The 10,667-nt window shown below is 46.0% G+C and overlaps 1 protein-coding gene across 3 annotated transcripts in view; it reads right to left on the bottom strand.

Annotated features, from left to right (window-relative positions):
- Positions 1–10,667, bottom strand: part of ARSD (arylsulfatase D) — a 22,516-nt gene that overhangs the window by 1,765 nt on the left and 10,084 nt on the right. For all 3 annotated transcript variants that reach the window (XM_040460167.1, XM_040460168.1, XM_040460170.1), the window contains 6 exons: positions 9,159–9,281; positions 6,539–6,962; positions 6,011–6,147; positions 4,567–4,701; positions 2,196–2,358; positions 473–594 (listed from right to left, as the gene is read on the bottom strand). In XM_040460167.1, coding sequence (XP_040316101.1) covers positions 473–594; positions 2,196–2,358; positions 4,567–4,701; positions 6,011–6,147; positions 6,539–6,962; positions 9,159–9,281 — 1,104 coding nt within the window. The remainder of the gene's footprint in view (positions 1–472; positions 595–2,195; positions 2,359–4,566; positions 4,702–6,010; positions 6,148–6,538; positions 6,963–9,158; positions 9,282–10,667) is intronic.

Genomic DNA, 10,667 nt, shown 5'->3' with positions numbered 1-10,667 from the left:
TCCATCTGTCCATCCATCTACCATCCATCCATATCTGTCTTTATCTTATATTTCTATCATCCAGCCATCATTTATCTGTCATCTATCCATCTATCCATCATCTGTCTATCACCTTTCTACCCTTCTACCCATCTGTCCACCCTCCATCCACCCTCCACCCATCCATCCGTCCATCCGTCCACATCTGTCTTTATCTTCTATTTCTACCATCCATCCATCTATCGACCTATCATCCATCTATCTCATTAGCTATTAATCAATGTATCCTATCATCCATCCATCACTTATCTGTCATCTACCCATCTACCCATCATCTGTCTATCACCTGTCTACCCTTCCTTCCATCCATCCATCCATCCATCCACAGTCCATCTGTCTGTCCATCCATCCCACACACTCTTGGTTCTGTCTCTCAGGGGAACTGTGACTAATGCAAGCCCCCTTCTGCCACAAGAGAAGAGTGTGTACTCACTGTCTTTATCGTGCCAGCGTGCTGCGTGCAGATACTTCCCACAGTAATGAAACAGGAATTCGTGTGCTGAGTGCTCGGCAGTCCCTTGCAACAAGGGCACCAGGCTACGGCCATCGATCACCCTGATTCAGTGAAGAGACACAGGAAGGAATCAGGCCAAGGTTCTTTGTGCAGTGTTGCACAGGCAAATGAAACGCCAAGCTTGGAGGGGGCCCCCGCTGAGGGCAAGGGAGACGAGCCATCGCCCCAGTATCATGCAGATGGCAGGTTGCTGAGCGAGATGCATACTGGTTTTAGACACAAAGTCACTAAGTCGTGGGGTCACTTCTTCCACACAAAGTCATCTTAAATTCTGGCTGGACTGCCCAGGCCCCTGATTTGAGTGTTAATGTAGCAGAATCGTAACATAACATATTATGTTATGATTTAAAATCATAACAGATTCCAAGACATGTTGTCACATGTCTATAGGAGCTGGGTAGGGAAGCCAGTAACGGCCACGTGACCTGAAGTGTCTTCCTTACAAACAACTTATATTTTTAAAAAGTCCTTAATCTGGGAGCACCTGGGTGGCTCAGCCAGTTAAGCGACTGACTTCGGCTCAGGTCATGATCTTGCGGTTCACGAGTTCGAGACCTGCGTCAGGCTCTGTGCTGACAGCTCAGGGCCTGGAGCCTGCTTCAGATTCTTTGTCTCCCTCTCTTTCTGCCCCTCCTGCACTCACACTCTGTCTCTGTCTCTCTCTCTCAGAAATAAATATTAACAACAAAAAAAGTCCTTAATCTGAACTGAATGTAAAAATGGAGTTATCTTCCCTTTTATTTGAATTGTACCCTAGTTGTGATGGTTCCATCTTCTGTGTCTACTTGGCTGGGTTATGGCGCCCAGGGATTTGGTGAGACACCAGCCTAAGGGTTACCATGAAAGCGTTTTTTTTTAGATACGGTTAACACCCACAGTCAATGGACTTAGAGCAATGCAGAGCATCCTTGATAATGAGGGTGGGCCGCACCCAATCAGTTGAAGGAGAGTTTCAAGAAGGGAAGGATGTGTTCAGAATCTTGCCAAGAGCAAAGCCTGAGTTTTCCCAGAGGAGATGAACTTCCGTCTCCAGACTATGACACGGAAAATCTGGCTGCATTTCCAGCCTGCTGGCCCGACATGAGGATTTCAGTTGAACAGCCTCCACAGTTGCCTGAGCCAGTTCCTTAAAATCGAGGTCTTACTTGATAAGCCCACAGACACGTACCTGCACATATTGTATTGGTTTTGCCTCTTTTACTCAGAAGTATTTATTTGTCGTCTTAAAATCAAATCATTGTGAAAAGATTTACTTTTTTGTTTTTACCCTGTATTAGCGTGAGCCTTTGGTAATGTGCAGATATTGAGGCCACAGCCTCATCCGCCCATGGGCAAGACTGCCTTTTCAGGAAATCATAGGGGGATGTTTTCCAACGGACTGACTTCTACTGCTTTAATCTCCCGATTGTTGCAGTTATCAAATTCTACCCACTCGGCAAAACCAGTCAATGGACCCAATAGTGTATTTAATCATGTTTTCGCGAGGGTGGTTATTTTGTGGCGTTAGGCTGACCCTTACCTTTGAGGACGTGAGAACCTTTTAGATGTTCTCACGTTGTGGTCGTTTTTCTCCCCCACGTGTGAAATAGTGCAAGGGTAGCTGTCAGGAACCGGGGAACAGAGGGTCTCATTGTACGTGTACCTGTCCTGGGGCACGTGGCCGCCCCCCAGCTCGACCACGGTGGGGAAGACATCCATCAGACTGGTGGGCTCGTGGATCGCTCGGCCGGCCGGCAGCACCCCAGGCCACCGGAAGATCCCCGGGACGCGGATGCCGCCTTCCCAGCCCCCCATCCCTTTGCCACCTGTAAGGAAGTGCCATTAGGGTTGTCCAGGAGACGGTCCCATCCACACACACACCTGGGCACACCTAGTGTTTCCCTGGACGCCTACGCCCATCAATGCACTCCGCGGCAGGCTGCGTTCCCAATAAATGGTTGTGGCAATAATTCCAGAACCTCGTCACTCCCCCACGGGCACGTGGAGTCTGTACACTCTCCCCTTGTGATTCAGGGTGTCTTTGTGACCGCCAGAAAAAATGGGGTGTGCATGCATGGCATCAGGGGCATAATGGCCCTGGAGTTTCACACCGTGTGCGGCTGGTGACCCCTATCTTATTCCATCTTTTTTCCTTCCTGAAGGACTGGGAACTGGGTCTGGGACCCACCCCTCCTCCGTTCCCACCTGCTCACCACACCATCCACCTGTTCCTTTACCCCTTGCCTGGTTCCTCCTCATTTCTGGGGTGCCTGGCAATGAGTTGGGACCCAGCCTGGCTTTTGGGGAAACACGCACCACTACTGAGCATTAGGGAACATGCTTACGTTGCCTAGGAACTCTGGATAGGGGAGTCAAAGCAATCTTATGTTACAGAAGGAGAGTTTTAAGAAGGGAAGGATGCGTTCAGAATCTCGCTAAATAAAGGCTTCTTTGCCACAGTTCAGATTATAATGTGCTTCCTTTCATTTTCTGTCGCTGTGTGACGGGTGACTGAAAATCAGCGGCTTCACTCCTGTGTATCTGGTCTCAGTTCTGTATGCTGGGTTCGTGGGTATTCTGTTCCGGGTCCCACAGTCGGAATTCAAGGTTTCGGCTGTTTGTAGAACATACTACCGGGGACAGTAAGAATCTACTGTAAATGAACCTGCTACATCTTGGACACGTATACGGTGGATCAGAAGAAAAATCCACTTCCAAGGGGTAGGAACATATAGAGTCAACCCTCATTATCCCCCGGAGTGGTGTTCTACAGAGCCGTCAAAAACACCCCATGAGCAAATACGAAATCCCAGCTCCCAGGAGCAATACAGGGCTCGGTTCCAGGGAGACTCTGGTCTCTATATTTTCATCAGTCAGTTGGTATATTTCTGTGTGTTTGGCTTAAACACACCTTACTGAGTAGATACTGTGATCCCTTGACATTGATGTCACAGCCAACAGCATTAGAATGCATGTCTCGACCACGCGGATCTAACACACTGATTTTCTCCATGAGGCACGGCACAGGGTTCTTGCCCTCGGACACAGGGCACAGCTTTCAGCGCTATGGTTGGGAGCCATTTGAAGCAGCAAAGTCGCCAACAAAAAGCAAACAAAACCGCAAAAACGTGACCACAAAAGAGACCTGTGTTCATAGTCTGAGAGACGAAATATAGGCACACAGTTGCCTCATCCAACCTTAACTGGGAATGTACGTGTCAGGTGACCAGTATTTTCATTGCTCTTTCGATGGCCACAAATTCATCATAAGTATTGATTTTGGGGCTACAGATAAATTTTAGCAAGCAGGAGAATTCATAAATATGGAATCCATGAATCATGTGGAGCGATTGTGTCAGACTTTAAAAAAAGGGCAGTATAAAAGTTATGATGCGCTAAGTATCGCATAATATAGTCAAATACAAGGATGCATATAATTAGGGTTATAGTTACTGTACTGTCTTTTATTTAGGATGGCATTTATTTTGTCTTAATCATTTATTTGTATATCTCACACTTCTACTAAAATGTAAACTCTTCATGGGAAGGTCGGGTGTCTTTTTTTCTCTCTCTTGGCATCTGGTAAAATTTGGTGCATAGCTGCTACTCAAGAAATCCCCCTTTGAAAGCACACACTCTTGGGGTGCCCGGGGGGCTCAGTTGGTTGAGCATCTGAATCTTGATTTTGGCTCAGGTCATGATCCCAGGGTTGTGGGACTGAGCCCCGTGTTGGGCTCTGTGCGCTGAGTGTGGAGCCTGCTTAGGATTCTCTCTCCCTCTGCCCCTCCCCTACTCACACTCTTTCTCTCACTCTCTCTAAAATAAAAATATAAAAAAAAATAAAAATACAATGATAGAAAGAAAGAAAGAAAGAAAGAAAGAAAGAGAGAGAGAGAAAGAAAGAAAGAAAGAAAGAAAGGAAGAAAGAGAGTACACACTCTTTTCCCCTTCTACTTGTTCTCCAGTCTCCACTGCTGGGAGTCATTTGGTGGACCACGATCTGCCTTTTCAGCCCCAATCTCCACTGGTCTCACCTCTGAATATTCCATTCCATCCCCCCAGCTGGCCGCGTTCGTCTCTTGCCTCCAAATGTCCTCCGTGATCAGAGGTAAAATACGTGAATGTCGTGTTTTTCAGACCGTTTTCTTCAATGGCCTGAAGGATTTCACCTTGAGGAAAAGTGGAACATTTCAGGACAGAGCCAGTAATCCATCATCAGTAAATTCAACCCAAAGTTCCCCATTCTTGCTAGAAAGTCCCCCAAGTGGATTCTGCAGTCACCATAGACCATCATTACGCACGTTGTCAGAAAGGGTCAATGCCTATCAGATTATTCTGATGCCACAGGATTCAGAATCTTGCTTACAAAGGTATCGCCAATGCAGAGAACATAATAAACACCCAAAGTCATAGCGTGTTCTGAACACGCATGGTTGGCAGGCATACACGTGTCCATGATGAGTGCATGGGGGTGGCAACATGGTGAGAAAAGGTTTGATGGGAGTCCCCTGTCGGGACACGAGGAAGCCAGACCTGTGAGCATCTATCTGTGGGTGTTGACACAGGGAGCCCAAGGCTCGGGGGTGCAGAGCCACGTACAAGCCATGTGCACATTTTATCCATGGAGACCGAATGCACCTCTAAAGCACTGAAAATGAAGATTTTAGAGCACGTTGGCATGCATAACAGTGGAAATGCAGAGTTTTAAAACATTATGTAATCCACCCTCCCATTTTGGGGCTGTTTGCCTCTTAACTTGGTGTACCACATCACTATGTCTCTCCCAGGACACCCCTCAGATCCTGCAAGGATTTAGATGTCTACGTCTTTCTGAGAATCTCTATACAGTTGACACTAAGTGTGATACACTGTGTATCAGCCACACTCCAAGGTGAAAACAAATAGAATCTACCATCTCACTGGATCTGTCCGGACTTTCTCGAGGCTACAGGAGGAAAGCTGTGTTGGTCTGTTGTCCTGAACAACAGTGTTCTTGCTTCACTTCCGGTAATGTCTCACGATGGCTTTAAATAACGCACTTCGTGGAAGGATGATTTTGTGCAGAAGCAGACTGAGGAATCCGAAGTGCTGAAGGAGGACGTGAATGATATGGGGACGTTTCTCCCTATTCTTTGCCTTTTTCACTATTCTTTTTAAAAATCCTTTTTTGATGTTCATTCATTTTTGAGAGATGGAGAGAGACAGAGTGTGAGTGGGGGAGGGGCAGAGGGAGAAGGAGACACAGAATCCAAAGCGGGCTCCAGGCTCCGAGTGTCAGCGCAGAGCCCAATGCGGAGCTTGAACTCACAAACCATGAGATCATGACCTGAGATGAAGTCAGACGCTTAACTGACTGAGCCACCCAGGTGCCCCGTTATTCTTTATTGCAACCTGGTTGACAGTGACATGGCCCATATGTTTTCCAAACTTGAGCAGTGACTCCAAGAGTGAATGAGGCTCAGGTGTGCGTTGACTTACCTACCAGCCAATCCATCTCCTCAACGTTGTCGCCATATAAGCCGTGCTGGCTTTTCCCGAGAAACTGTTTTGTGGTGACCAGGGGGATGTGCACGTGTAGCAAGGACACAAAGAGGAGGAATGGCCTGTGCTTATTTCTGAAAGCAGAGAAACACCCTTCAGACACGATGGAACCTCTTTCGACATTATGCGATCCACCTGAGCCCCTGAAAACCATCTCCCCATTGAGGCTGGTTGAGGAAATCCCAAAGATGATAAAGAGACTCAGTTGCTCTGAGAAGTCACCTCCTGTTTCAAATGTGGTGTTTTTGGTGCTCCTGGGTGGCTCGGTCGGTTAAGCGTCTGACTCTTGATTTCAGCTCGGGTCATGATCTCATGGTTCATGGGTTCGAGCCCCACCTCGGACTCGGAGCTGACAGTGTGGACCCTGCTTGGTATTCTCTCTTTCTCTCCCTCCCTCTCTCAAAATAAATAAATAAACTTAAAACAATAAAATCAAAGGTGATGGTTTGGTGATGGTTTTATTACCTTTCAATATAGGAAACTGCCTCCCGTAGCATGAGACGCGCGGTTCTTTCCAAAACCATGGGCTGCTCAGTGACGTCATGGTTTCTCATCAGGATACAGTTCCAACGACGCACAAACCCGAAGCTGGCATACCAGGAGACAAAAAAGAGGAAGACGAGGCTGGCCGCACCCAGGACCGCTTTCCAGGGCACAGAGATTAACCCCCAAATCTTGCCAAGAGCAACGGTCAGCACTCCCAATGCCGCCACCTGGGTGTAAAACCACAGCCTCGCTCTCGTGCTGGCGTCCACTTCCGGGGGCCTGCCTGGGTCACAGTCATTCACAAGCGTGAAAGGCATGCCATAGAAATAGTCAAATCCGTGGTTCAGTGGGTGGTGGCAGTGGTCATTGCGGGATTCACAATTTACGCCCTGGTGCCATTTCCCTGAAAATGAGAGCAGGGCGTTAGAGAAGAACATACAAATAAGGTGCTCTGTCTGATACGAATCACCTTCTCAATAATGTGGATGTTCTGATGAAAAAAGATGGTATGCAACCAGCAAAACTTGAACGAGAAAAGCAACATAATAGGAGTGCCTGGGTGGCTCAGTCGGTTAAGTGTCCGACTTTGGCTCAGGTCACGATCTCATGGTTCATGGGTTTGAGCCCCACGTTGGGCTCTGTGCTGACAGCTCGGAGCCTGGAACCAGCTTCGGATTCTATGTCTCCCTCTCTCTCTGACCCTCCCCTACTCGTGCTCTGTCTCTGTCTCTCTCTCTTTCTCAAAAATAAACATTGGGGCGCCTGGGTGGCGCAGTAGGTTAAGCGTCCGACTTCAGCCAGGTCACGATCTCGCGGTCTGTGAGTTCGAGCCCCGCGTTGGGCTCTGGGCTGATGGCTCAGAGCCTGGAGACTGTTTCCGATTCTGTGTCTCCCTCTCTCTCTGCCCCTCCCCCGTTCATGCTCTGTCTCTCTCTGTCCCAAAAATAAATAAACGTTGAAAAAAAAATTAAAAAAAAAATAAAAAATAAATAAACATTAAAAAAAATTTTTTTAAAGAAAGGAACACAATAGAAATTCAAAATAGAAAGGGATGAAATGAATTCATTCATATTGGGGTATTTTTAAATGGGTGTGTTACACTTTGCAAACAGTAATGAACATTACAAATACTCATGACAGTTATCAAGAGATTAAAGGTTTAAGATTTTCCGGACTGTGTGTAATTATAAGTTTGTCACCCTAGACTATCCTATTAAATAACTCACATAATATCATTTACTGCTATTTCTTACTTAAAAGACAGCCGCTTGATAACAGGAGTTGGTTCTTGCAAAATCTCAAGACCGAGTAGAAGTAACCATCTCACTCCACCAACTAGTAAGCAAGAAATGCTTATAATAGATTTTTCCCAAAGGCAAGAATTTTGACAACAATATCATTGAGATGGAACGTGAGTAAGCCCGTATATCAAATTCCAGCAGGATGTGCAAGAGTTGGGTTCTCTATGGGCACTTAAAAAAAAAAATGTTTAACATTTATTCATTTTGAGAGACGGAAACAGAGTATGAGCGGGGGAGGGGCAGAGAGAGCGGGAGACAATCCAAAGTAGGCTCCAGGCTCTGAGCTGTCAGCACAGAGCCCGACGTGGGGCTCAAACTCACGAACCACGAGATCATGACCTAAGCCGAAGTCAGACGCTTAGCCGACTGAGCCACCCAGGCGCCCGTCTATGGGCACTTTCTACTTCATTTACTCCAGACCTTCAACCACCTTAAATTTAGCTACAAAACAGGATAGAAAAGGCTCCAAAGTACTATTTGCCATAATTTCCAAGTGCACAGGGTACACCGGGTCCTTGCCCTGTTGCTCCCTCCCGCGACTCACAAAGTGTCTTCAGAACCTATAGGAATTGGTTCTAACTCCAAGCCCGGGTATCTTCCTTTATTCCCCTGCTTTCATTTAAGGCAGCAAAAAAGTTCGAACAGGGTGAGGGTGGTGGAGACGAAGAGTGTCCAGGAGGGTCTCCACCTCTCATGCTGTCAAGAACAGCCTTCTCTAAATATAGATGGCACGTGTGCACCAGAAGAAGAGGCACAGAAGGAACCGGTACACAGGTCTGCAATTCTAGTCAATGCAAAATAAATCTACTTTTCCAGTTCTGGGGTCAGGGACACTGATCCAATGGTGGTGAGTTGCTAATGGAAAGTTCTAGTCAATTTGGGTGGCTAAGAAGTTTTGCTCCATTTCTTGGGAGTGAAAAGAGAAAGGTGATAGTGTGGATGTGCAACAAGTCCTTGAAAATGTCCCCGAAGATGTGATATGTTATGTTCTGAATGTCTGTGTCGCCCCCAGATTGCTACGTGGAGACCAGAAAAGTCATGGGTGCCGGGAAGCAGATGCCTATGAGAACAGCCCCGAATATAGAACCTGGGGATGGAGGAAAGAGGGCCACCTCCCAAGAGAGTGAGTGAAAAACTGCCTGTCAATAACAGAAGTTCCAACACTGTGACAAACCCAAGAGAGATCAGAAGGGTCCAGCCCCCGATTTTGGTTCTGACACACGACTTTTTTTTTCCACCTTGTAGGGAAACAGGTTCTCTTGATGGTTGGTCTTCCTGTTCACTAACGATATGAGTACCTATGAGGCCGGTTGCATAACCTTGTTGCTGCAGGATTCTTGCAAACGTGGTTTCATTCTCGGGGAGTCCACCCGATCCCCCGTTCCACTGGAGGGCGCGGTACCCATCATGGGCTTCCATGCCTGTGGAACAGAGCAGACAGCAAGTGCTCACTCTCCCTTGACTACAGCAGGGCTTCTCACCTGGGGAGGAGCCTGGCCCACACCAGTGGACTTGTCGCCGTGCCTGGGCTTGGCCTGGGTGTCACAATTGTGGGAGGGGTGATACTGGCCTCTGGTGGGTGGAAAATACCCTACGGTGCCCAGGACGCCCCCACCACAGAGAATTATCTTGCCCCAAAGTCAGCAGTCCTGAGATTGAGAAACCCTGCCTTACCGTGAGAGATTCTGTTTATCTATCTATGCATCATCTGTCTGTGTATCTATCCACCATTTATCTATCCATCCTATCTATCTATCTATCTATCCACCCATCTATCATCTATCTGTGTATCTATCCATCACTTATCCATCCATCATATCTATCTATCTATCTATCTATGTATCTATCTATCATCTATTCACCCATCCTTCCATCCATCCATTCATCTATCTGTTTCTGCCATCTGTCAATCCATCTATCTACTCATCCATGCATCTGTCCATCTGTCTGTCTGTATCATCTATCTACCTTACTCTCCATCTATCAATCTATTAATCTACTATCTATCTATCTGTCTATCCATCCATCCATCCATCATATCTGTCTATCTATCTATCTATCTATCTATCTATCTATCTATCATCTGTCCATTCATCATATCTATTTACCCACATACTTATCTATCTATCTATCTATCTATCTATCCATCCATCATCTATCTATGTATGTATCTATTATCTATCATCCATCTATCCATCCTATCTATCTATCTTACCTATCTACCTATCTATCTTTCATATCTATCTATCCATCTTATCTATCTACCCATCCATCCCTATTTCTATCTATCTATCTATCCATCACACTTATCTATTGATCTATCTATCTATCTATCTATTATCTATCATCCATCCATCATATCTCTCTCTCTATCTATCCATCCATGCATCCATCCATCCATCATATCTATCAGTCTATCTATCATCTATCTATCTATCTATCTATCTATCATCTATCCATTCATCATATCCATCTATCCATCATACTTATCTATCTATCTATCTATCTATCTATCTATCATCCATCCATCCATCCATCATATCTATCTATCTTGCCTATCTACCTATCTATCCATCTTATCTATCTATTCAACCATCCCTATTTCACTCTATCTATCCATCCATCCATCCATCCATCCATTCATCATCTCTCTCTCTCTCTCATCTATCTATCCATCTATCCATTCATGATATCTATCTATCTATCTATCTATCTATCTATCATCTATCTATCCATCATAGCTATGTTTCTATCTTTCTGTATATCTATCCATCATATCTATCTATCTATCTATCTATCTATCTATC

This window comes from Herpailurus yagouaroundi, unplaced genomic scaffold (assembly GCF_014898765.1).
Source record: "Herpailurus yagouaroundi ecotype Mexico unplaced genomic scaffold, PumYag 248, whole genome shotgun sequence".
In the NCBI taxonomy this organism is placed as follows: Eukaryota; Metazoa; Chordata; class Mammalia; order Carnivora; family Felidae; genus Herpailurus; species Herpailurus yagouaroundi.
Note: the sequence above shows the minus strand (reverse complement) of the source record. Positions and strands in the feature narration are given on the sequence as shown.